The 25,955-nt window shown below is 53.8% G+C and overlaps 7 protein-coding genes across 7 annotated transcripts; 3 read left to right on the top strand and 4 right to left on the bottom strand.

The window, feature by feature from the left end:
• Positions 1-1,692: 1,692 nt before the first annotated feature.
• MIND_01418700 (uncharacterized protein) lies at positions 1,693-2,123 on the top strand (the record flags this gene model as incomplete). Its single annotated transcript, XM_037370578.1, has 2 exons — positions 1,693-1,859; positions 1,919-2,123. The coding sequence occupies 2 exons, from the start codon at positions 1,693-1,695 to the stop codon at positions 2,121-2,123; spliced, it is 372 nt and encodes a 123-aa protein (XP_037212959.1).
• A 2,608-nt stretch (positions 2,124-4,731) lies between these two features.
• MIND_01418600 (uncharacterized protein) lies at positions 4,732-5,507 on the top strand (the record flags this gene model as incomplete). Its single annotated transcript, XM_037370577.1, has 5 exons — positions 4,732-4,783; positions 4,831-4,953; positions 5,010-5,079; positions 5,127-5,332; positions 5,380-5,507. The coding sequence occupies 5 exons, from the start codon at positions 4,732-4,734 to the stop codon at positions 5,505-5,507; spliced, it is 579 nt and encodes a 192-aa protein (XP_037212958.1).
• A 69-nt stretch (positions 5,508-5,576) lies between these two features.
• Positions 5,577-9,000, bottom strand: MIND_01418500 (MFS domain-containing protein; the record flags this gene model as incomplete). The annotated part of the gene is made up of 20 exons (XM_037370576.1): positions 5,577-5,686; positions 5,735-5,904; positions 5,957-6,104; positions 6,148-6,213; positions 6,261-6,309; positions 6,674-6,703; positions 6,754-6,904; positions 6,954-6,999; positions 7,045-7,181; positions 7,238-7,296; positions 7,345-7,391; positions 7,437-7,457; positions 7,509-7,614; positions 7,686-7,871; positions 7,915-8,096; positions 8,145-8,375; positions 8,423-8,518; positions 8,565-8,637; positions 8,707-8,952; positions 8,998-9,000. 20 exons carry the CDS (start codon positions 8,998-9,000, stop codon positions 5,577-5,579), a joined length of 2,157 nt encoding a protein of 718 aa, XP_037212957.1.
• Positions 9,001-9,869: 869 nt separating this feature from the next.
• On the bottom strand, positions 9,870-10,898 carry MIND_01418400 (C2H2-type domain-containing protein; the record flags this gene model as incomplete). The annotated part of the gene is made up of 2 exons (XM_037370575.1): positions 9,870-10,531; positions 10,577-10,898. 2 exons carry the CDS (start codon positions 10,896-10,898, stop codon positions 9,870-9,872), a joined length of 984 nt encoding a protein of 327 aa, XP_037212956.1.
• A 195-nt stretch (positions 10,899-11,093) lies between these two features.
• On the bottom strand, positions 11,094-13,129 carry MIND_01418300 (C2H2-type domain-containing protein; the record flags this gene model as incomplete). The annotated part of the gene is made up of 8 exons (XM_037370574.1): positions 11,094-11,113; positions 11,154-11,254; positions 11,304-11,479; positions 11,523-11,661; positions 11,710-11,938; positions 11,986-12,190; positions 12,234-12,739; positions 12,787-13,129. 8 exons carry the CDS (start codon positions 13,127-13,129, stop codon positions 11,094-11,096), a joined length of 1,719 nt encoding a protein of 572 aa, XP_037212955.1.
• Positions 13,130-13,262: 133 nt separating this feature from the next.
• Positions 13,263-15,619, top strand: MIND_01418200 (uncharacterized protein; the record flags this gene model as incomplete). Its single annotated transcript, XM_037370573.1, has 9 exons — positions 13,263-13,601; positions 13,652-13,735; positions 13,782-14,009; positions 14,053-14,150; positions 14,194-14,455; positions 14,510-14,812; positions 14,860-15,060; positions 15,107-15,235; positions 15,281-15,619. The coding sequence occupies 9 exons, from the start codon at positions 13,263-13,265 to the stop codon at positions 15,617-15,619; spliced, it is 1,983 nt and encodes a 660-aa protein (XP_037212954.1).
• A 3,526-nt stretch (positions 15,620-19,145) lies between these two features.
• Positions 19,146-20,260, bottom strand: MIND_01418100 (DLH domain-containing protein; the record flags this gene model as incomplete). Its single annotated transcript, XM_037370572.1, has 7 exons — positions 19,146-19,255; positions 19,297-19,302; positions 19,357-19,461; positions 19,518-19,663; positions 19,708-19,760; positions 19,807-20,040; positions 20,093-20,260. The coding sequence occupies 7 exons, from the start codon at positions 20,258-20,260 to the stop codon at positions 19,146-19,148; spliced, it is 822 nt and encodes a 273-aa protein (XP_037212953.1).
• Between the last annotated feature and the right edge of the window lie 5,695 nt (positions 20,261-25,955).

Below are 25,955 nucleotides of genomic sequence, written 5' to 3'. Positions count from 1 at the left end.
CTATGCTGGAACCAAATCGAATTCTGCACTCTCATCGGACGCTCGAATATGGGACAACGCCTGACTTGTCTCATCATCACCCTACCTTTGAGGGCGCCTGAGCTTTGTGATATTCTTGCTCGGCTTGACTCGTTAGAGGACCTGTGCCTCGTGGACACCTACACCACGGAGAGTCCGCCGCCCCTCGTAACCGACGAGCTGCTGAACCGGCTCACCGTCGATGTAGATCCAGACCGGATGCTGGTTCCCAAGCTTGGTTTATTCGAGATCTCCGGCCGCTTTGCGTTTACGGACCACGCTTTGAAGGAATTCACCCACAGCAGAATGTTGCATGTTAATGCAGTGCCCTTCTCGTATTTCTTCAATCTTGCTCTATTCCACTATCAAGGAATTCAATGTCCGCTGGGTGACGAGCTTCAAGCCCAACTGCGACAATGGGACGAAGAAGGTGAGTTAGCCCTTGTAATAGAAGGGTCCTTCTTTCTTGAATAGGTGATATACATACATCTCTTGTTTCGCTACAGTGGTGAAAAAGCATTGCGAATCGAATACGAGCTCGAGATACATGCAGGAGAAGTGGAATAAAAGAAGGCGGGAATGATGCTATTGAAGGAGAAAGGCGCGACGGGGTTGGTGCCAGATGCGGTGCAGGAAGGAGTGAAGATGGAGAACACATCGTTGTTCCTCCTGCCTTCGTTTTGCTCTCCCTGAACAACAGCAACCCAGCCACCGGAGCGCTTGACTTCCGCATCGACCTTTTCCCTCTTCATCTTATTCATTGTCGAATCCCACTCCTCCACCCGTTAGGCTCCTAGCCCAAATGTCGTCTGCGAGTTGCTGCCGGCCATGAAGGAACGCAGCAGCGGCGCGAGAAGTTGCCCGAGAAGATGACGGTTGGTTGGTTGATCAGCGAGGTTGCCACATCGTCTCCGCGACGTGCACCGGTTACACCCGCGAGACGGAAGCAGGAGGAACTAGGATGGGTGTTGACGCGGCAGAGGTTGACGATGAGGATAGTGGGCAGTATAACGATTCGCAAGAGGTCTAGCGAGGTCTTGTCGCAAACGGAGGCGGAAAAGAGCTGAAAACTCTGGTTAGTACTTGACAAGGTTCGGGCTTGAGAGGGACACACACACCTGTAGACTCCAATTCCAGATTCCGCCTCCCTTGTCCTCTACACGTGTCGCCGCTCGAAGCGCTTGAGGCTTGTACTGAGAGCGACGCAAGTGCTTATAGTGGGGTCCTCAGGATATTTGTTGTCTATGGGTAGGAGTAGCTTGAGCTGAAGTCTTTTCAGTCAGAGAAAGCGCGCACCGATTGCGAGACTGCGCGTCGACACTCAACATCGACATCTTGCTCTTGTCTGCATCGTTGACCGCGAAGACCACGGCTAGTGCCTCGCGCTAGGATGTCGTATATGACCGCAGAAGAGCGGAGCCCGTTATCGAGACCGCAACTGGCGGGACCATGAAGTCGGGAAGAGAGAAACGCGTGCATGTCACACACCCGCTTCTTGTTTCCCGACCTCGATGATCCCGCCGGCCTCAAACTTGTCAGGCCCTCCAACGAACATGCCGGGTACCTGCCCTTCTCCACCAAGTATTCAAACTGCTCACGCTATGTTGGCGAACGGAGCAACGTGCGTCTTCGCGCGCATTGGCTTGTGTTTATCTCCTGACTTTTGGCATAGCGATGAAGGGCTCTACTCTCGCGCTACCGTGTAGTAACTCGAAAGCAGCTCATAACGACAACCGAGAAGCTCCGTCGGGACACGACACTGGCCTGCAGTCTTGGGATGGTTCTCAGGGGAAAACGGAGCATGGAATATCAGTCGTGCTAGCGTTAGCGTATGCATATCGGTGCGCGAAAGTCATGCTTCTCTCCCCCCAACGTCGTTGCTGACGGTCTTCCTCAACAGGCTCTCATCTCCTTGGCTTGACTTTTCAGTCGCAAATAGAGAATGCTTAGGACCTGTTGTTCTTACTGGACATGCCCCGAATATCGCTTACTGTCGAGAGAAGAGAGCAGGCGTTGTCGGGGCCTCTTTTAACCACCCATCTTCCACCCATTCACCAAATACTCAAGTTATCCCCGCTATCAATGGCATATATACCCCTCGATAGTTCTTCCAGCTCGCGATTCTCCGCAGTTTTGAAGCTGGCCCGACGGCGGAATTGCGCGCTTTGGCTAAGTGTCGTCGCATTGCTTGCGCTGGCCACACGATACAGGCGTCTTCTTCCAATTTATCTGTTCAACGGAGTCCCAATGGCCAATCACTCTTATTGTTGCTCGACAACGCCGCCGCGTTTGAAGGTACGATTTCTTTTTTACCTCAGCTTTCATGTCTGAAGTGTCGTTTAGCTACAACGACGACAATATCCACCCCAAAGCAACATAATAGTCACCCCTTCCTTCACCACCAGCTCCCCTTTTTCCTCGTCGGAGCCTGCACCACCCGCACGACCAACTCAAAATTTTGTCCGGATTTGGCAAGTCACGTGCGCCTCGCCGTCCGCAGAGAGTGCGACATATCTCCTCCAGCACCGCAGCTATCGCTCTAGCGAGCGTATATCATTGTATACCATGCTATTCGACTTCTACATAATTCTTTCAGCTCCGCCATTCGAGGGGGAAGACCGCCGTTGAGGGTGTTTTGCTTGCGGCGGTCGTGTGGCGGGATGGCCAATAGTTCTCTATCTAATGTCGACGTACGCGTCGGGCGAGGTAATTCAGGTTGACGGGGCACTTGGGAGATGGTATGTTTCAGGCGTTCTGAAGGATTAGCATATGTGTGAGGAGTTACTTGCCCCGTCCGACTCTACTTACACTTCAGCAGGACGAAGAAATCCTTTGTTAGGCTGCCTCTTCTCCGGTCCCTTCCTTCCTTGCCCGTTGGCTTCGCTCGTCCGCGCAAGGAGAGCGGGATGGCCGACCCATATATAGCAATCCTTCTCATCATCGCGCGACAAGTACATTCAAAGGTATGATCTTCTTTTTACTTCAATTTTCCTGTCTGAAGCGTCTTCGAGAATAGTTACAAGGGCAACAACACAATATCATACTTTCATGCTTATCCGTTATCCGTTTGCTCCTCCGCCTCCCCGTCAGGGCTTGCACTACCCAAGGACCACCCACAAGACCGACTCGAAATTTTGTCCGCATATGGCAAGTCACGTGCCCTCCGCCATTCGAAAAGACTGCAGCATATCTTCCCTGACACCAAAGCTGTCGCTCTATAGAGCGCATCTTCTCGTGCCCATACCGCTCCCGTTCTACCCAATTCTTTATGCCCCGCAACTCAAGGCCCAAGACCGCCGTCGAGCACGTTTTCCCGTGCCGCTTTATATATGGGGCACGACGGCGTTTCTCCTTCGAGAGGGTGAAATCCGGGCAGTACCGGGCTCTTCAGTCCTTGACAGAGGGCAATGACCTTAGAGAATATGTCGCCTTTACTACGATCATTGATGCCCGCCCTTCGATATATAGGCCTTGGGCCTTCGTCCTCCACTCGAACCCGATTTCATTTGTAAGCCTTCCAGGTAATTTCGTAGTCGTTTTTGGCCTTTGGCTTGTACTTACCGACCGTCGACCGACAGCGCTCGAGCTGGACACGCGCCTTCCGCGCTCTTGCCCCAAAATCAGCTCCACATTCTAGATCTGGCTGTTGAATGCTGACCTTATCACAGCCCCGTTCTCGCGCTGTTTCTTCCCCATACGACCGTCCTCGGCATCGTCCGTGGTCCCTTCGCCAAACCCAAGCCAGAGGAGGAGTTAGGTCCCACCAGTTCTTTCGAGACTTCGTTTCCCGGATCGCCTCCGCTATCTTTCGCAGACCTTCAAGCAAGCCAAGTCAGTACTCGTTCCTGGCCCTTGACTTGTACTGACCGGCCAACAGAGCCTGTTTGTTTGCGCTTCCTCGTGGGCTTGAATCCTCAGCTCCACCCACTCACGTATCTTCCTTCCTCATTCAAGTGTCCCTCCTCGCCGTCATTTTCAGGCTTCAATTCGGTAATGCCTAAAGACAGAGTTAGCGAGCGGAGTACTAGACAAGGATACATTCCTCAATCCTCTCCCCTATTAGTACGCTGACTGTCGTTTGCGGATTGGTCCTGTTGGCGATTCCAAAGATGGTGCGTGTTCTCCTCGTTCTCGAGATTGGCGCTGACTTCGTTGGTCTTTCTAGTGTTGTTTTGGCGAGTTTTGAAGGCAGCGAGAGCGGCAGATGTCCTTCGGCAGGTGTCGGAGGGGCGTGGCCAATGGCAGTCGGCAGCCTATGAGTTAAGACGGTAGAGCAGACTGATTCGGCCTCTTGGCGTTGAGCGGTAGCCCGGCAGGCGAGCGCGGCCTGTTGCGGGGCCGTTTGCGGCCGCGCAGTCGGTGCGCTTTGAAGCGGGAGGCGGCCATGTGGCCCGGGCGGGTCCGAGTCGGGGAAGCGAGTGGGAGAGGGGAGAGAGTTGATAAGCGACACGTGCCGTCGGGTCACGGGCGGCGGGCCGACCGGCCGGTCGTCGTTTTACCCTGCTGACTTCACCACCACCACCGGCGTTGTCGTTGCGCGGGTCAGCGCCGATGCCCATGAAGACCGCTCTTGCCGGCAATGGGTGCGCGCTGATGCCTTCCGATGGCCCGGGCCTGGGTACTACAAGTGTCGAGTTATTCTTGAATCTTGATCGCGATGAGTACTTACCCGTCTTAGCGCCCGTCGTCCACCGCCCTTCTCCCACCCACATCATGCTCTCCCCCCGGACCTCCACCCTTTCACTGTCCCCACGACTCTACCATCGTGAGCGCCACAACTTGAAGGCTACGAGTAGATTAACCACATTCTAGATGTCGCGCGCGCCCTGGCGGTGTGGTATATCCTATGCACCGTCTCGGCGCAGCTGCCCATCCTTTTCACAATTGCTCGCCATGGCAAAGCCGTCGACGACACATATGTGAACACGCATCTCGGTCCGTCCTCCGCATTCCCAAATCCCCCGCCCGCAAACCCTGACACTGTCTCCCAGCCGTGCCATTGGTATTCACGATTCTCACCCCCATCTACGCATCATGCCTCGTTTACGAAACAACCCTGTGGTATGCCCACCGCAATCAGCATAGCTCTTCTTTTACCCCGCTCACAGGATTCGCCCCGCCGAGCGCCCCGACCCGCTGCAGTTTGGCACCATCAACGTCCACGTGTGCCTCTGGCTCTGCTGCGGCGTCGTCCCCGGCCTGTGGCCCCTCCTCCGCGCGCCGTCAGAAGACATGCAGCAGTGCACTAAGCAGTGGCCGTGGTGTCTTGTCCTGCTACAGCGCAACCTCGCTCCGGCAGCCATCTGGATTGCCTGTGGGGCCTGTTTTTTCTACCGCGAACTGCTGCTGAGCCCCTCTCAGTGCTATGCGCGTCGATAGGCAGCTACCAGCCGGGAACAGAGTATTATCTGCTCCCTGCGTGGCGATATTACCCAGGGGGAAGGGAAACGGACGGCGACGCAGTCTTCAGAAAGCAGGTCGATTCATAGGCAGATGTAGAGGTAGGAATACATTGAGGCATTACAGTTTTGGTCGCGGGGGTAGCGTAAGGGGAAAGATTAGGCCACGTTCCGTACAATGCGTGTCGACTTTTGGCGTTGTTTTGTGTCAAAGACTAAGTAGTCTGAATCCGACTCGTAATCTTCAGCGTCAGCGCCATAATAACACTCTGCACAAGGCGGTCAGCTTAGAAACCCGCTGCGAGCACGCCACACACCTTTGCCATTCAACCTGGGCCGCGCGCGGTACCCGGGGAGGGGTAAAGGGACAAGGAAGCTCATCGCAGTCGGGGTGTTGACGGGACGGGGTCTACATACTGCGAGCGTGTCGCAGCGAGCGCACGGGCATGGTGATGTTCCCATAGCCGCCCCTTCTACTAGTAACGGGCTAGCGCAAATAAATGAGAGCGGAAGGAAGCACGGGTGGAGTGGAAACGCACGATGGCCATCCGCCTCGCGCCAGCGTGAGCCCGCAGAATCTCTTGCTCCACTCACTGTCTCCATAGATCTCGTCTTCCCTGTTCTCACTCTTCACATCCCCATCTTTGCGCTTACCGCGTGCTAGAACCACAGAGGCTAACGATTGCGCTGCGGAAACAGCCTGAGACCCGACAGGCCCGTTGTCGCTTACTCCATGAGCCTGAGCCGCCGTCGTTGGCGTTGCGCCTGATCGCGCGCTGTCTGGCCTGGGCACTGCCTATGGGCTTGGTGAGTCTGCTTTTGTTTGAACAGGCTCGTGCTTACCGCTTGTCAGCGTCGCCACCTGTACCCTGGTCGGATATATCGATGCCGGCTATAACTAGCTCAGAAAAGCTTGAGCTGAGTGATATAAGAGGCGAATAGGTCGTTAGGATGCTGCAATAAGGGTGCCGACGTGTCTGCAGGCTGGGAACGCTCCAGGTGGTTGTCGTGGTCGAGAAGAAAATTTGTCACCCATCACATGACACATCTGGGGTTTATCTCCAGTTCCCGAGTCAAAACAAGGCGTGTCGCCTGACGCTCCCAGATTACCACATCTAACCTCCTCTTTGTCATTTGCGGCCCTGCGGGCGTTCATACCCTGCGTCTTTCGCGCCAGATATGTGCAAACCTGAAAAATATCAACCCCTTTGATTCTATGTGGGTCATAATCCATTATTTTCAGCAAGCTCCATCACCATCGCACGCAGCCCCATCTCCTCCTCAAGCTGCGAAGAACCCATATCAGCATCTGTCAAGCCGCAGAACAACAACGTACCTCTCTCCGCCTGACGCGGTCCTCTCTTCCTGCGTCCCCGCCAAACACGCGGTCCATATCTTCGAGCGTCACGCCCGCTGTTTCCGGCACCATATAGGTGGCCCACAGATAGGCCACGAAGCACGCTGTGGCGAATGTGAGGAACGTCCCGCTGGAGAAGTTGTCAGTAGACGGTGATGTCGGCAGAAGAAAGGGCAGACGCAGGTGAGTATTCCATCATGATTGGTGTTACGAGCCCAATGAAGACTGAAGCAGGTCATGAGACGCAACACGGTAGACAGAATGACGGACAGTTGTTGCTCCAGTTGGAGGCAGTTGATAGAGCCACTCCACGGCCGCGCATCGACAGCGGGAAGACCTCGCTCGGGAGGACCCATCCAATGGGTCCAAACGAGACGCCATATGCAAACGTAAATGTATAGATTGCACTGGGAAAGTTTTCAGAGGGGCTGAGGCGGAAACGAAAGAAAGCCATGGCCCATACGCAACAGCGGCCCATGCGGCTATTGCATGCGAGCTCCAGTCCGATTGGACTTGCATTACCTGGTCGGCAGTCAGAATTATATAAAAGAAAGGAAGGTAAGCACTGACGAGGATGGCAATGATGAGATGAGACGCCGCCATAAACGAGCTACCACCTTTTTCGCGTTAACAGCACAGATAGTAGATGATACAAAAGTAACCTCTTAACAAAGGCTTGCGTCCTGATTGCAGAGTCAACAGAAATATATAAACGGAGCAAAAGAGACATTCACCAACTCGGTCGATATAGATGACAGCGGGTCCAACAGCAATGAATTGGACAATTCCAATTCCCCCAGAAACAATCAGCAAGGTAGTTATGCCTTTGAGACCGATGCTCTTCACGAGGGTAGGACCATAATAGAGCAATGCATTGATTCCGCTCCATTCTAAGAGTCGTATCAGTCAACTTGAAGAAACACCAGATAAACTGTGACTTGCGTTGGAAGAACATCATAAGAACCCCCCACCAGTGTGCGTGGGCGATACTTCTTGGAGAACAACTGCCGCCACGCTGAAAGCATACCAGGCTTGGGTGAATCTGAGTCAGATTGTGAAATCAATACTGCTTCGACACGCATTTCGAGAAGCTCGATCTAAAGACAGGTTAGCGACAGACCCCGAGAAGCAAGATGAAACCTTTGTAAGCGCGTCGTCGCGACCGCGCAGCTTGACCAGACTAGCTTCTGCTTCGTCGTATTTGCCTTTCAGCACAAGCAATCTAGGCGAAGCAGGAAGAAGGAACAACGCTCCGAAAGCTAGAAGGACTCCGGGACCGATCTGGACACTAAGCGGAATCCTCCATGACGCCGAACCTGGGACTGGCGGAGAAATTGAGTATGGAGTCAAATGAAACGACCACCACATACTATTTCGCGTGAAGAACCCAATCCAGAATCCGACAACAACTCCAAGGACGATCGAGAATTGTTCGAGCGCAATGAGCGAGCCGCGTACTTCGGGTGGACTGATTTCCGATATATAAAGTGGTGAAAGCATGCTTAGAGCGCCGACACCAATGCCGCCAATAGCGCGACCAATGAAAAGGTCTGCAAGTGTTCGCGCGAATGTTTGGAAGAGCGCGCCAATGTTGAATATGACTAGCGACGATATGAAGTTAGACGGACGGAGGTTACCGTAAACATACCACAGGCAATGAAGATGGAATGTCGGCGGGAGTATCTATCGGCCAAAACTCCGAACGTGAGAGCGCCAATCAGGGCGCCCAGTTCAAGAACAGCAGCTGAAAACAGTAAGGGCCGGTTATGAGCGAAAGGTAGAGCACGCACTGAGCGCGCCTTTCTGCAGCGGTGTTATTGGCCATCGGCCCACAAAGTCCTCCATTACAAGTACATTGGCAATCTGGAGAGAAGAAGAGTTAATCGATGTATATGAAGCAGAAGGTTGGGACACACCACGCCCTGGTCATACCCAAAGCTCAGCCCGCCTATGGACGCCGAAGACTGCACACAAGAAGGCATAGTAGTTGTGCCACAGTCCAGACAGCCCGGGAGGGCCATAACTGTAAGTGTACGAGGAGTCTTCAGCGACTTTCAATCCAGAATCCGCGTTTGTTTGAAGGGAAGGGAGTAGGCGGCTATGTGCTGTGATGTCCTCGTCGGATTCGCGGGGAAGGAGAACCGAGTCGTCGTTGGGAAGGGGTGCATAGTTGCTTGGCTGAAAAGAGTCAATGTAGGTTGACATAACGGAGCTGTTGCTCACCATAGAGCTGGGATTACAAGATCGTAGCGGTGCTTAAGTTGTCGAGGAAACGGAACTGGTTGCTGGCGGCCGCGGTATTGAAGTATTACGGAGTACTGAGTACAATGTTAGGCGGGTCCGTTGCGAATGAAGGGAGAGAGGGAGACACACGATAGAGAAGAGAGATATGTATAAGATAGCGAGTCGTGAAAGCAGCAGGAAGACAGTGTGACCAATTGTGACCCGAAAATATCAGGGGTTCTTTCCTCCAGCCACGACGCATGTCCTTCTGGCATGAAGATGGCCCAAATGCTCATAAATCCCTCGTATCTCACTCACAATCACTGCTCTTGCCTCGTATGTCTGCTACCCGTCCGACTCTTTTCGCCTTGCTTTGCCTACCTGGCGTTGGTTGGCGCTGAACCGCTGGTCCTTGCTCGGCGTAAGACGTGTATTGCGAGACCGGGAAGGGCTAGAACGAGGCTATAACCAGTGCAGGATATGGTTCGGTTGGCCAAAAGGTGTGTAACTTTTTGGTCTCTCCCGCACTCATTTGCTAACTTTCCTGTAGTAGCCTTCTCAGATACTAGTATGCTTCAGACTAGAAAGCGGACATAAGAAGGCTTCTTCCCACAACACACCATTGACGATGAACTACTACGAGATGGCCCTTCCCACCATTTCGCCACCTTGCTGGTTGCTGCGTTAGACCTCCACCCGTATCGGGTCTTTGGTATGTTTTCCAGTCGCTGACCGTATACACATCAGCAAAATCGTTTTTTTCTGGGCCGTCTGGGCTATCTAGCTGATCTAGCCGGTCTGGCTCTAGTATCTCCAGAACACGGCTGGGCCCAGACCACTGCCAGACCCAGCCTAGACATTCACCTAGATTGCTAAAATAGTATTTCATTCGCATGTGCGTCTATATACTTATTTACATGAAAAGCTTCGAAAGCGTCAAGAGAGTGTATGTAGCGTAAGTCGCGAGGAATTTCACGCTGTCCAAAGACAGGAATTAGATGTGCGGCACGAAGCATGCTGTCTAGATGCTCGATGGTCAGTAGACGCGACCCATTCCTCATCTCTGGCTTCACAATCCACATGCCCGTCTGGCGGTCCGGGCGGCGTGCAACTTTCTTGAACCATTCAACGAGGGCACAGGGATGGTGAGTGCCCTGATAGGTGAAGGAGAAGAGGAGCCGCACACGAACAGCGCTCATTCCTTTGAACCCAGCAATGTCCTCGTTCTCCACCAGGAGCGCGCAGTCACGTCGAGGGCCATGCTTGCGCCATGACGGAGTACATCGAATCCGCTCTCGTTTCATTCCGCGAATGCCAGAGGGGTCACTTGGCGAGTAGAAACTCGCAATTGCCGAGTGGAAAACAGCAAGATTCCGAATGTCGTCCAGGTCGATATCGTCGGGAATTATTTCATCGTCTTCATCGGAGCTGGGGGGCGGAGAAGGGGGGCGGAGATAGGCTTGGAGAAGCGATGTAAATTGAGGAACTCCAATATGATTCCCGAGCTCGCCAGGACGAGCCGGGTATGACCGTTCTGTGGGGATTTAGAGAAAAGACAAGACATGAAGATTGATCTAACCGCGAGTACGGGCAAGTACTACCGAACCCTCTACCCGGGGGCTATCAATAGCTTCCTCCTCCTCGGCATCATCCTCGGAGATAATTTTGTCGGGGAGGGTAGGGTATTGGGGTCGCAGCATTCCTCGCTCTTCAAAGTCTGCACGAGCAGCAGCGAGCTTGTCGAGACGTTGATTCGTGAGTAGCATTTGCCCTAATGCCTCGAAACGGCTTGACCGACGCCAGGGCTTCTTTACCGCAGTAATGTGGCGAGATTCGGTAATGGAGGAGCAGACGCCATATGGAGCACCAAACTGTTTAATGTCGCGGACGTAATGACACATTGAGTGCTGTCGCGGAAGTGAAAACCCATCGGGCGAACTCCTGATGTTCGGAAAAACTCTCGACGGTCGTGATAAGTCGCAAGAGCAGTGTCGACAGCCTGTAATGTTGTTTCGTCAAAGTCCTGACGTCTTACAAGATAACAAAAATCAAGGAAGCTACTAAGCGCTTCCACGAGCTCACAAGGGACAAGGTCTTTAAGTGCCGGCAGATAGACCTGGCAAATGGTTAGAGACAATTGAAGCAGTGACAAGTACCTGCCTTCATTAGGGCCTTTGAATCATCCCCAGTCCATTGTTTGAACCGACGACCTTGTTTGAAACGACGCAAACCAGCGAATGATGGAACCGCTGCAATCCTGAGACAAGTTAATCAATATTTTACAATATTCCTCACATTAGACTTACCGACGGTCAACTTCATCGAGGATCCTTTCCGCCTCCGCTTTTTCGTGGACGAGATAAAGGTATTCGCTCACCCACTCGACGAGATGGTCCTTAAACGTCCCCTTGATCAACTGGTGAAGAAGATCTGGCGATAGCATTTTATGGATATCGGCACGAGGGAAATCCATAGTAAACGGCTGCCGCATGTCAATTCAGGTCTACAAGTGAGATATAACTCACGATAATATCGGTATTGATGCCATAGTTTTCCCAGAGTACCTTGGCTTCACCGTCAAATGTGTCGATAATCTCCTCCGTCATAATATGGTCCCGGCTTGTCGAAATCGGCCCATCCAGATCATGCGCAGGGGCTGTACATCTGGGAACCATAAGAACTGATGCTAGAATGCAGAAAGCAAAAACGGACTTGGTACACCAGCCCTGGACAACGCCCGCCAAAAGAACTTGCTCAGGATAGTCGGCGATGAATGGACCAAAGTCGTAAATAACACGACGGAAGTGGCCATCCGGACAACGACAAACAACTGGGGTGGTCATGCCTGCCTTCAACGTGCTCAGAACCGCAGCCCATGACGCATGATAGAGCTGGCGTTTGAATGTGCGAAAGGCGGGGTCGTTATCATATTTACGATCACCTGGCTGAGATAAGTCACCAATAAAAGACATGAAAAGCGCCACTGACTTTTCGGAATAGCGAGAAAGACAAAGGGAATGACACTGTTACGATGGCCCCGTCGCAATGTACTATGTTGATTGCCCAGTGCCATGTACCCCGGATGGTACTCAACGTTGCCAGTCGAAACCGAGACAGTCGTCTTGTCCGCTCCGAAGAACAGGGGACACAGCATAGCTCCCTCGGTTGAGACATCGTTTTCGTAGATTTTGTTCTGAGAGACATGAGAAACAAAAGCGGAGATATGGCTGTGGTACCGATTGCTCCCAAGCGTAATTGGCAGACATGAAGTCTGACCAACGTCTCTCGTTCTCGGGATTGAGTTCGATATACGCCTGATAATCGAAAAGGCCGTCGAAATCCGGATTATCGAGTAGGTTCTTGACAACGACCTCTGGGTCTCGGTACCAGATTTCGTACGATTGGCGTGCCCATTCAGGCGCATTGAGGTCCGTCGAGAGGGGTTCAGTAGTGAGGCACTTCCAAGGAGCATCGCCAAGGATCGTGGTGTCGATAACTTCATATAGATGGTCGGCATTTGCGAACGGGGCCAAGTCGTCGTGTTTGAGCTTATCCATAGCCCAAATTTCGAGTAGTTCATTGATGTTCGAGCCTGATATCTGAGCTTTTCGAAATGCGAAGTCGGCGAGGCGAAACTGGACCTTGTCGTCGTATGGATCCCAGTCGTCGTCAAGCTTATTATGGCGCGGGGCTGGAGCTGCTCCGTCAGGAAGGAAATCACCATGCTCATCGCACGGACGAGCTAGTATTCGATCAGGAGAAACAGAATAAGTATGTGCAGCCACGCACCTGTAAGAAACGGATGGTTTTTGCGCCTCCAGCGCTGCCTATTGTCGTTGCTGACGTCTTCGAAATCTAAGCGCGGAGCCAAATCGTCATCGAGGTTCCAACCCCCATCGGGATGGTCAAAGCCTTCGTCCAGCGGGGTAGCGTCCCGGGGTTCATCAGCACCAGCGGAGTTATTGCGAAGGGAGGTGGGATTATCGTGTGAGGCACGAACGTGGCGGGTCAAGCCCTGTGTCGACTTGAATGCTCTTCCGCAGCCAAGATATTCACAGAATACATTCGGAATCGTCTGGCGCTGCCCCCGAGTAGGCTTCTGCTGGGACCCGGCCTTCGACGCTCGCGGCATAGGAGTCGGAAGAGGCTTTGGAGTGCCAAGCCGGGTGGTCGATTGGGTTAGATCGGCAGTGGGCTGTGCGGTAACACGTGCCGCAGTATCCATGAAACACTCTAGACCCGACCTCCCCTCTTTTTCGTCCACCATGACCTCGCGGGAGGGACGCCCCAAACGGCCAACCAGCGACAACCGCCCGGGCGAGCTGCTCAAGGCAGCCAGCCAGAAACGCCGCTCCCCTGCGGAGATCAAGGCCGACAAGCTAAAAAAGGAGGCCGCAAAGGAGGCCAAGGAAGCTCGTGCGCTCGCCAAAAAGAAGAAGCAAGTGGAGGGTGCAGCGGCGACGGAGAGGCGGGTTCGCGAGCAGGATAGGGTGCTGCTTACATCTTCGAATCGACCTGACTTGGCGCAGAAGCACCAGGACCTGTTGGCCATCCAAGCCGCCGCAAAACCGACCACTGCGAACGAAGAGGAAGACGAGATGGAGGTGCGTCGCATTCTATTGTCCTCGACAGATCTAACCCCGTTTCCCCCCAGCTCCATCTTGATACTGACCCGGAGGCCGAGCAAGCCTCCGACAGCCCAAGCCAGGACGACGAAAATTGGCCAACTGTCAGCACCGTCAGTCATATGGCTACGGTGCATGTTTCTACTCACCTCGCCGCAGCAAGCACACCAAAACTCCGGCCCCGTTATCACGAATAGCGACAGCGATGATGGCGGCGAGTACATTGACGAGGGCGGTGAAAATAGCAACAGTAACGGGTCGTCGGACGATGACGAGGCCGAGCTCGACCGCAGAATTGCATCCCTTCAAGCCCGCAAGAAGAAGAAGAAAGCTGCTGTCGAGAAGGAGCCCGCAAAGAAAAAGGGCGTTTCGAAGCCCAAGGAGAAGGTGAGTTACATTTAACCACTGGACGATATCTCACCGGCTCAAGGCTGCTCTCCGTGGCGAAATCAACGCAGCTAGCCAGCCCACATCTGCCGCTAAACGCAAAGTGGCCCCAGCAAGCGGCAATGAATTCGATGGCCCCAGGTACCTGCCCTCCTTCGCTCTTCCGGTGCTTACTTTGCTGTAGTGCCAAGAAGACAAAAAGCTCCCTCGGCGGCGTCTCCCGTAACTGGCGTCAAGTTACTGCCCTCGTTAAGCCCCCTGCGGCAGCTGCAACAGCATGGGACCGGACTATCGATCGCACTGTGCGAGCAACGTCAACTACATCCGCATCCTCTGGAGCCGCCCTCGATGGCGAGACCTTGGACCGGTTTGACGACGAAGCGGAGACTCTTGAAGATGGTGTGCAAGCAACCCAGCGAGCGACAGTTGGAGCGAAGACATCGCAGGTAAGAGTCAAGCGCCATTCCGTGAGAGAAATTTGACCAAAATCTTGACGTCAGATGGGAATCGTCCTTCACCAAAAGACACTCACTGTTGACGACGACATTGACGATGATGCCCACGAGAGGGGACGCAAACCGAAATACCGGCTGAGCGACCTCCCATTTCACACCCAGGAACACCGGGCACTGTTCAAGCAACGTGTTGTGGCCGATGTCATCGATTGGGCAGGGTGTTTAGCGCAACCATTCGCTGCTGCTGCCCATCCAGACTTCAAGAAGATCGTCAAGGAAGCTTACGAAGCGGTCTTCTCTAGCGACCCCGAATCACCGTTCGCTATTACGAAGGCGGTATATGGTGTGGTACGTTACCCTCAATGCCTGTTCTCTCGTTTGATGTCTGTCTACAGGTTTCCGGCGCTCTCTATACCTGGCGGAGCGAACTTGGAAAGGAGGCACTCGCTATCGCAGGCGACATTCTCCATGAGGTCCCTAATGATGAGAATGGCAAACCTATCACCTTGGTGCCTATCACCCCCGACATCGTCGCTGAACGTGCAAAGAACTATCTGAAGAATGCCGATTTTCTCTATGCTGGTGGAGCAGCACATGTGCGTCAGTTCATGGCAGCCTTGACCCATGCACTAACTCTTGTAGACGGGCTCTTACCGGTCTCGGTTCATTCTCGAGCCGCTCGGACGGCAGCATATCCGCCTAGCGATACAGCCCCGAACGGACCCAAACTATGGTTTTCCAGCTGGGGCTCTTGCGCTTTGCGCTGCTGCAGTATGTGCCACAAGCTTCCTCGCTTCTGTTATTAACTTTCTTTAGGCACAACGAGCTCTCGAGCTGTGGGAAACTGGCAAGCTCATCCAGACGATGGATGATGGGCATGGCAAGGACAAGAAGCTCCTCTTCTCTGGTGTCGATTGGACAAACACGACCACCAAGTATTACAACGGCATCGTCCAGAATCTCAAGTCGGTACAGAAGCAGCATCTCATTTTGGACATGGCAGCCCCCTACACCTCTCTTAAACGACGAGCCGCCGCCGATCTCCTCGAAGCAAGTAGCCGGAAGACGTACTCAAGTGCCCCTCAGGACCCGCGCCAGCATATCGATGTCTCCGACGACGAGCCCGAGGGTGATTATACAGTTGGAGGGAACTAACGATCAGGCAGCCTTGAATTAGTATACTGATTGTGCTATTGTACTGAATTCTATCCATATATACTGCTCTATCGTTGTTCTGTGAAATTGCTGTGAGCTTCTGGAGAATTCTAAATAATGTCTGGGGAATGGCTGAGGGTGTCTAAAATTGGACTTAGCCTCTGGGCATAGACATGCTCTGGGGATCTAAAAGATCTGTGGTATCCAGGGCTAGACCGCCCAGAAAAAAACGATTTTGCTGATGCACAGACTAACCCATGCCTGCTAGCTGATTTTTTCGAGACGGTACTGTCGATGACGATAGTTCGCGAGCAAAGCTTCCCTCTTCACGCTCACCATGGAGTTTCGCTAGTGGGCCTACTGAGCCATAGCCGGGTAACGAAGTCGGTGAGTTGGGTCGTATCGTAACTGGCGAGTTCTTATAAGTCGTACGGTGTTTCCCGCAGGCTCTCGTTCGTTTTTCGACACATTTGCGCAGTTTTCCGTCGACGGCCCACGGCTGCCTCGCGTTAGGTGAGTGCTATCGTGTCAAGAAGTTGATCTTGGACAAAAATAACTCCTGCAGTATCTCGCGCTCACCTTCTCCTTCATAAGCTCCTTGTTGTCGACGATGAAGAGCATGCACTACTCTTCCCCGCTCGACAGAGTCCCCGACTCCAGCCCAACAATCACTGTCAATCAGCACTCCTTAATCTGAAGCTGCTCGCCCTCACCGCAGTCACCACAGCACTCTATCACAGCGCTCTACGACGGCAAATTCTCGCCCGCAAATACGAGTATTGTCTCATTGCGCTCGCGCGCGCGCGCGTCAAGTTTGGTTGTCCCGTCTCCGTTCGGCGGGTCGTGTCAGCGTTGTGCGGCCGTTGGCACTCCTGAATGGGGCGTGTTGCGCGCGAAGAACGCACTGTTCTCGTGTTGAATTTTCCGAGGTGATCGCGAGAGTGATTTGGATCACGATGAGCGAGGGTTTGCAATCGCAAGCCTGTGAGGGTTCGATGCGTTAGGGCAAACGATGCCCTACGCTAAATTTGTTTTCAGCTTATATACTACAATGTATATATCTACTGTATTCTACAATGTTCTTGATGCTCTGTAAGCGTGTAAGCAGAAAGACCTAGAAGATTCGCGGCGAGTCACACCCGTGACCCGTCAATCTTCAACACTCCCCCATGACGAGCCGCTCCCATGCCGCGCTCCCCCATCAGCTACCACGCATCGATACCTCCGGCATCAAACAGTACACCAAGTAGCGCAGCTTTGTGGCATTCCGTCGCCAGCTCACGCGCCCCATCTGCAAGTGACAGCACACGAGAGACTTCGGGGGCCTGTCTGCCCGGATCGTCACGGTCCATTCGGGTTCTATCGGCCATGGGTGCCGTCGGGAGTATTCGGAAGTGGAAAGATGGTGGGAATGGAATTGATTTGTCGATTAAAGTGGTGTAGCGTAGGTAGAATGGATTTGCATAGGTCAAAGTGGATTGAAATTAGAAGCAGATATATTCTTCATCGTCTTCTCCATACTCATCTCCTTCGTTGTCGTCGAGCGCAAAGTTGGCAATGTCTGTGCCAGCCGGTGATGGGCATTGGCGCGCGACGTGGCCTTTGCCGCCACAACGGAAGCAGGTGGGGTTGGCTTTGCCGGTATCGGGGCCGGGGGTGGAGCTGGAGGTTGGCGCGGGTGGGAAACGCTTGGCGGATTTGCCGCGGGCAACCATCGCGGATGGCGTGGTGCTGGATGGCTCGGCGTCACTGGCAGGTGGGTGGCGACGGCGTGCTTCCATCAAGATGGCCGCATGGACTTTGGTAGGCTTCTTGAGCATTTCCGCGTCAAGAGCAGCTGACGAGACCCAAGAGTCCCAGTCGTCCGGCATGGAAGTGAGCAGTGCCAGCGAGAGAACCGGGTCGGCAAGCGGGTAGCCGAATGTCCGAAGCTCTTCTGCATTCGTCTTCATAGTGCGTAGATGTTCTTGGATGTTGCCATCAGTGCTGGCGCGAGTAGAGAACAGCTGTCGAATGGCAATGATGACGCCAATGCCTCCATCAGTCTGGTAGTTCTCTTTCAGAGTCTGCCAGGCTTCAAGTGCCGTTTTGGCATTCCGGACATCAACGATGATGTGCGGCGCGACACGAAGACGGATTTGTGTGAGAGCTTTCCGGTCCGCTTTCTTCCAGTCGGCTGACGTGCCTGAGGCACCATCAGCAACATGATCATCAAGTCCCATGTCATTGAGGACGTCCTCGGTCTGGACAGCCCAGCTGGCATAGTTCTCGACACCAGTAAGGCGCTCGGTGTTGAGTTTATAAGATGATGAGGACATGGTGGTGGGTGGAGGGGTGCAGAAGGAATGTGGTGCAGGTAGCCGGGGTTAGCGGTTGGTGCAGGCAGTCGGGTGATCGGTGACAGTACCGAGATCGTTTGTGTTGAATTTTCCGAGGTGATCGCGAGAGTGATTTGGATCACGATGAGCGAGGGTTTGCAATCGCAAGCCTGTGAGGGTTCGATGCGTTAGGGCAAACGATGCCCTACGCTAAATTTGTTTTCAGCTTATATACTACAATGTATATATCTACTGTATTCTACAATGTTCTTGATGCTCTGTAAGCGTGTAAGCAGAAAGACCTAGAAGATTCGCGGCGAGTCACACCCGTGACCCGTCAATCTTCAACATCTCGTGATATATCCAAGTTGTCAAGGTGGTTATAGTCGCGTCATGTTGTTTGACGACGCTGACTCAAATTCTACAGCTGCAGGCCCTGGAGCTGTCGTCCAAGACAGTCCCGAAGGAGTACTAGTCTTCAAGACGCTGCTGTTGTCAAGCGAACAAACGGTAAGCAGGTACCGTTCAAGTCAAGAAGGCGCACTTATCTTGTGTAGTATCACCAGCTCGCGCGGGACTCGCAGGTACTACACGTCCTCGTTTCGCTTCACACCTGCTTACCGATTAATAGCATTCTAACATTTAGCAAGTCCAATATACTTACCGTTACCGCCAATCGCAGTTTCATTTGGGTTTCCTGTCCAAGTCTGCACTCTCCCGCTCGTTCTCCGTCCTTTCGCTGACTTTGATCTCCAGCCTGACCCCGCTCGAGCCTCGATGGAAACGACGAGACGGCGCTGTTGTCGCCAACTCGTGCTCGTTGCTCGGCAAGGTAAGTGTCTCGTTGCCCAGCTTAACAAGACTGACTGTGCGGTCAGAGTGTGGATGGCGCTGTCGTCGCAGACAGTCGCGAAACGATAGAAGATCGTGGCGCTTCCCGTTTCTCACCCTCTTGGAGAAGGGCCACTAACAAGCACACACCGATGGTGTTGTGGGCGAACAATAATGGGTCGGGGAGAATGGCAAAAATAGTTCTTCCCTTCATATCTTTAGCTCACAGCTGATTATAATTCACGTGTCTATACCTCCATGCGTGAATTCTTGCCCCGGCCGGCAGCAACAAGATAGATCCAAGTTCACATACTCTTACGATAATAAACCCATCCTGACGACACACATCATACTACCCAAGTCTGAAACCAGCCCTTCTACACCGGAATAGTCCGATTGAACCAATCCACCGCCTGCTGGAACGCCTTCTCGAACGCCTCCTTGACCTCGGGGTACTGCAGCGCGGGCCGCGCGCCAAATCCATGCGCTGGAAAGAGTCAGTGCCGTCCATGGTGTGGCTTGTCTTACCAGTCCCTAACGATACAGTCAACAGAGAGAACGAGGACGTACTAGTAAAACGCCACGCACCAGGGTACACCCTGATCTCGTACTCCACATACGTGTCCTTCCCCTCCCGCGCCTTGTACAGCGCCTCGATCTGGTCCAGCCGCGCTTTCGAGATGGCGAAATCGTCTAGAAGCATGTTAGCGTTAGCGTTTTGTCAGAACGCTGCTCCATAACAGTCCGACCTTCCGCCGCGATCCAGGCAGTCGGCGCCTTTATACCGAGAATTTGCGCGTCTTTGGGCGGGGACGGGTGGGCGATGACGATGCTGCTGAAGAGCGCAGGGTGTTGTGAGCCGAGAATGAGGGACACGCCGCCACCGAAGCAGTAACTTGGGCCATGAGACGAGTGTCGGACCCAGAAGTAGCAACGCACCCAATAGCCCCCAGTTTCTCGTACTTCTTCGATTCCTGCAGCTTGTTGATGAACTAGAAACGCATGAGCTTGGTAGTGAGAAGGTGGAAGGCGACGCACCGTAAGTGCCCGTGCAGCGCCCTGGGGTGGTCGGTTGCGGATAAGCGCGAAGAGGCTCGGCAACACCTTGAAGAAGAGCTTGAGGTATCCAAGGAAGCCGACTTTGAGCCCCGCCCTCTGCGGGATGGCCGACATCTGCTCTGGCGTCACGGGCGGGCGGCCCGCAAACAGGTCGGGCACGTAGACGTCGCATTCGAGCGATTTGGCAAAGTTATCCGCGATGATGCGCGCATTCTGGCGAGTAATTAAGTAAACAGATAGCAAAGTAGCAAGAATAGACACGCACGTTCAGCGGGAGCCCAAATATGTCCGTCAGCAGGATGATTGCCCGTTTGGCGGAGGCGCCTTGCGGGCCCGGGCCAGGGGAGAAGTACGCCGCGTTGTCGATCTCGGAGATCGTCCCGGTCGGCGTGCCCTCCAAGGCCTCGCCGGTGAAGCAGTTGGGGCACGACATCGTCTGTCGTGGAGGCGGGAAGGAAAGGAGGACGACGCGATCATCATGCGAAAAATGGAGCGAGGAAGGCGATTATGTCAGCACCGAAAATTCTCACTTTGGACCGACTTCAAAGATAGTTTCAGCACTCGAGGCCAAATATACGAACATGAAATTTAGAGAAGTAAGTACATGCCTAGTATTTACTGCGTGTAGTTTACAAGCAAGTAGCATCTATTATCAACGAGTACTTATTATGGCTCAGGTACCCATCGAGTCAATCTCCTGTATTTTCTCAGCGCTAATACCGCATACGCACCCCCGCAAGAGCCAAATCCCCCATCGGCTGTATTCGGGGTGAGGAACTCGAGGATATCGCGCCGCTATGGTGGGATGACGCCGTTTCAACAGAGGAGTGTGGCTCTATAGACCAATAAGTAGAGCTCGAATGGAGGAACTTGTTACTTGAGGCTCAGATGCTTCAAGAAGAATGATTGGCGTTACGAATTGAGAGCGCGCAGTATGATAAGTGCCTACGCAGGCTACAAGGCGAGCTCCTTCCGGCGCGTTTTGGTGCCAACAGGATCCAGAGTCGGTGAGTCAAGCAGAGTCCCAGTGATGCGCGCGCGTGCATGTATAGCTGGAGTAGGTAATAGCCATAGCATGAGTCCATCGTAGTCCCCCGTGAGTAAGATTGGCCAGCGAAAGGCGGGAGGGGAAGCAGTATTTCTCAGCCGTCATGGTCGCGGAAGACAGAGATCGGCCCGAACATGTGACCACACCGATCTTCCTCTCCACTTCCACCACGACAACCATGGCCGACTCCATCGCCTGCGATGACTGTAGCCGCGGCTAGGGGTCTACCCGCAACAGGCGGCGCCAAACGCAATACATCGTTGGAGGAGGCAGGCGGGTAGAGTTTGGGAGCGCTGGTGGGCGTGAAAGGTGCGTGTGTCTTTATTTTCCTCGTCAACGAGGTCTCCAAGCTGACAAACATACCCAGAACCTCCACACTGGCTTTTGGGAGCGTATTCGACTGCGCCTGGCTGCCCGCATCCCCATTACCAAGTAGCGCCATAATCGATGTCGGCGTGGCCTGTGTGGAGTCATATCGGCGTGGAGACGATGGCGTGGCGAGTCCGCTGCTGCCAGGGCGGACAGTTTCGGACGGGTTACGGGCTCGGTCTCGTGTGGGCAGAACTTGTGTGAGTCGTGGATCTATTTTCTTGTCGACACCCTGGTTTTGACCTTCTCCTCCAAAGTCCCGCTTCTCACCTGCCAATTTTCTTGTTCCTCGTCATATCTATCGCCACCGCCAAGCTTCTCGCGCAGTCTAAACGCAAACAGATCCGCCATACGCTCCCATTCTGGCTCACGCAACAACTCCGCAAAGAGGCACGACCTGACAAACACTACATCGACTTTCGACGTTCGCGCTGTCCTGCCTGCAGGCAGCACAACCTCCCCGACACGCAAGTAATGCTCGCCGTCAAGGCTGGCAACCTTCCCAACACCTCTGCTTGACCAGCCCGCGGTCGGATTCCGTGCTTTCCTTCTGCTTGTGGCGGCGTCACCCCTTCGAAAACCACATATATCGCCCAACGCAGCAGATACCGCTCCAGCGAGCCTATCTAGTTGCGTGGTACACCTCCACGCTCCTACACCATCTTTTCCTTCTGTCAAATCGAGGAGGAAGGCCGCCGCTGCACCAGCTTTCAAGTTTCTGCGCGGAAAGCGTTTCATCGTCGGGGAGCCAATAGCATATACGGCTGCTCAAATCCTCATCTATTGCTGCGATATCATCCCCGCATCGGCGTACAAACGACTACGCTTGTGCTCATAGGCTGAATTTCCGAGCTTGTCTGTTGGCCGACCTCGACAGAGAACAGCACTGGGTCAAGCTTGTGGACCATCCCAATTTCTTCAAATGCGCCCACACACCTTGACTATAATTCCCTGCTCCCCTCCCCCCCTCCTCCTCGTCCCCGCTTGCACCCTCCACACACAATCGGCGCCGACTCCCCAAAACGGCAAGTCACGTGCTCGCTCGCCGACCCAAAGACCACAACATATCTCGCAGAACGCGGCAGCTGGAGCTCTATCGAGTGTATCTCGTTGTGCCCCATGCCTGTCCCCTCCTACTCATTTCTTTCTATGTCGCCATTCGAGGGGCAAGGTCATTGTCGAGCGCGTGTTGTCTGGCAGCCGTATGGGAGGCAGGGGTGGCGATTCTTTGTCGAAAGGCGACATACGCGTCGGGGGAGGTGATTCGGGGCAACGGACAAGTGGTGTATGAGCTCAAGGGAAAGTTTTGAGCTGATTGAGAGAGGAGAAGCGTATGTGGACTTGTCGCTTATTGGACGAGCGCTACTAGTAGCGCGAGCTGCGACTACTCTAGTATTTTCAGAGTCAAAGTTTGCTCCCTCGACAACACTTCTTTTGTCTCGTGCTTTCTCTACCGTCACGTCCACCATAGCCGCAGGAGTGGAGTTTGTGGTGTCGCCCTTGCAGCGCCTACTCCTATATAGGCTCTATCCCGCGGCGCAGCAAGAGTATCCCCAGCTACCCAATTCTTTCCAGACACGATTACGGGCGAGAAGCGCTCATTGGCGCTAATGTCGACAACGACCCCATTCAAAGCTGGAACGGACTTGCTTCCTTCATGCGAGCGAGACGTGCTCGATAATCGCCATATCATCACTTTCAGATATGTAATCCAACATTCTCTGACCGTCTGGGGCACGGTTGTGCTTGCCCTTCTTCGGCGCCGGCGCTTGGTTGCCTTTGTTGCTCAGACGTTGGATTCAAATCGTCCAAGACGAGTGTCTTGAGTGACGCGGAGATACACCATTCTTCTCCGGCTGCTGTCGTTTGGACACAAGTTACTAGTACGCGCAGGTGTTGTCGGCTCACTGCTCACGAGTCCCATGATGATACCCGTGCGGCCGTGATGCGCTATGGTGCTTCAACGTCGTCAAGAGAGAATTTTGAAGGGCGTCCGCTACTTATCAAGTGTCGTTACTTACCAAGGGTCTTATGATTCCTCACTCTCTGTTTCGATACCCGCCAAATATACTAGTCATGGTACACACACGCATTCGGTTGCACAGCTTTTGTATATTCTCCTCTAGATACAAGTACCAGGTAGTGACTATTGGATCATGCGGACCTTCAAGTTGTGTACGAGCGGAAGAGAGGTTCACCCGGCTCGAGATGCTCTTGGTTCCGCGTGAACTTGAACCAACGTGCCAGCCTCCTCCGGGACCGGCTCAACCATCCTTCTTGCTTTTGCGGGACCCAATCATCGTAGTTTATGGTGCCGAGTAAATGTGGATTTCCGTATGGATTGCTATGACTCCATGGAGTCGAATAAGTCGATGGGAAATTTGAGCCCATATACGCTGGGTTTGGGCCCGGGATGGCACCCTGCCTTGGGGCATAAGCAGTTGAACCTGAAGGCACACCAATGTGCCATTGATGCACAAGATGCCAGTGGCTCGACCCGGGGGGCAGCGAGCCCGGCACCGTTCCCATGTGCCATCGTTGCCCGCTATCACCAGCAACGTATACGTAGTACGCCATGTGTATACGGTGGCGGAATATGGCTGGCGACACCCATTGCGGTTGGGTCATAAACAGTTGAACCTGCAGGCATGCGGTTGTCCACAAGATGGCCCGGCTCCAGGGGCAGCGACCAGGGACCGTTTGGATGGACCATCCTTGCCCGCCACCAGTAGCCAAGTACGCCGATGTATCATGTGGCGGAATATGTCTGACATGGCTGGTAGCACCCGTTGCAATTCCAGGTCCAAAAACTCCGTTGTATGGCACTGGGTAGTAATTACTACCAGTAGTATATGCCGATGGTGGTGCCTCTCACCAAGCGACGCCCCGGCGTCAGGGTAGCTTGGACCGGATAAGGACTACCCCAAGGGGCAATAGTCAGCTAACACGATACATGAATTGAAGATGCCTGCCTACGTTTGTATCCTGTCGGCGATTGGACGGAAATATGGTCCGGGCCACTGGTTGAAGTCCCCAGGAGGCCTTCCCTGCACAAGCGTGCTAGTACTGTCCAGAGAATGCTGTAAGCAGACGAAAGATGCCATGCACAACAGATGAAGATACATGCCTGGAGTTTATTCCCCATATTTCAAGCTGCGACGTATCATGTACCGCTGAAGTTGAGAGCCGACGATGACGTCTGCGGTGTGGCCAAGTTTCCAGTGACTGAGAATCCGAGTCCGAGTCCGAGTCAGCGTCGGAACTTGGCGAGTCACGGCTACTAGTAGTAGTGGTCCTATCGGTGGTCGACGTCGCCATCGCGTGTTCGATTTGCTGTTGGCGGTGAGCGGACGGCGAGCCTAAGACGAGACCCAAACTTGATTGGTTGCGTTCAAGTTCTAGTAGGGACTCGGCAGACAGCGAATGCGGCGACTCGGATCGGTATGGCGGCGTTGTCCACGGAGGATATCGATGGATGTTGTCGCCGTCGCTGGTAGTCTGATCATGAATTGCAGTAGTAGAGACATCAGCGTCAACCGAGTGCTCAGGCTCATGCGTTGCAGCAGACCCCATCGGAAACGTGTAATTGCGGATAGCGCCCTCTAGCTGTGAATATATGGCGACAACACCCCGATTGTCCGGGGTTGTTGAAGTCGTTGGGGAGTGGATATGTGTAGTATTGATTGAGCCCGCTAGGGGTCACAGTGGCCGGCTGACCGTTGAGCGGAGGGCTTGTAAACCGAGAGAGATCGGCCAGGGTCCCAGATTGTTGAGGACCCGTCGCACCCAAGGGTGATAAAAGCTGCTGAGCAGCCTGAGCTCCACGAGTAACGCCACCAGGAGCCTCCTCAATGCTTGCCTGGGGACTCGGAACAGGCCTAACATGGCTCGCGGCAGCAGGCCTTCTCCCAGCTAAGGACCTCTGACTCCGTGTATTGCTCTGGGGAGAACTCGTCGACATGACTCCGACTCAGCGGTGGGTGAGGAAAGACGGAATATGCTGTCTGCTTTTATAGTCCTTCGGGCCGCGTGTGGCACTTCCGTTGGACCCACAAGTGGGGGCAGGGTGACTAGGTACAAGTCATTTCGGCGTGGAATCTTGATTGTGGGTGGTGGACAAATATGAGGAATGGACGGCTTGACTCGTCGCTCGTGAGATCTTGAGAAAGACACTAGAAACTCGTAGAAGTTTTCGGCGTTTGTGAAGATGTGAAGATTGACTGCGGACGCGAGCTAGCATCTCGTCGTAGTCCGTGTATCTTGTTGAGCCGCCCGTACCAGTAGCACGCGTTTTGTGAAGTTACAAGGAGCGAGTGGAAGAACAGTTACAAGACGCGCCTGTGACATAACGCCACCTCTTCAATTGTCTTTCCATATTCCCCACACGCAATCAGTGCTGGTGGAAAGAAACCTTTCGAGGAACAACGAGCCAACAACGGCCCGGGCGAGCGTCGTATCGTCGGGTCCTGGTAACGATGCGGATCAGATTGGTCGTTTTCCCCTCTTCCCTTCACCATCACCGCCATTGTCATCCGCCTCCCTCCCTCCGCCGCTTGCGGTGCGCCACACTCACAGCCCGCGCCATGCACGTCGTATCACGACTCGGAATCAAAGGTCGTGGCGCGGTAGCTGGACGGGGAGATAGACGAAGCAACGTGCGCTTTCGCTCATTTTGGCTCGTATTCGCGGCTGACTTCTGGCGTAGCATCCT

The sequence above is a fragment of the Mycena indigotica genome (genome assembly GCF_014461135.1).
Source record: "Mycena indigotica strain 171206Taipei chromosome Unknown Mind.scaff0019, whole genome shotgun sequence".
Classification (NCBI taxonomy): Eukaryota; Fungi; Basidiomycota; class Agaricomycetes; order Agaricales; family Mycenaceae; genus Mycena; species Mycena indigotica.
This window is presented reverse-complemented; position numbering and strand designations above follow the sequence as displayed.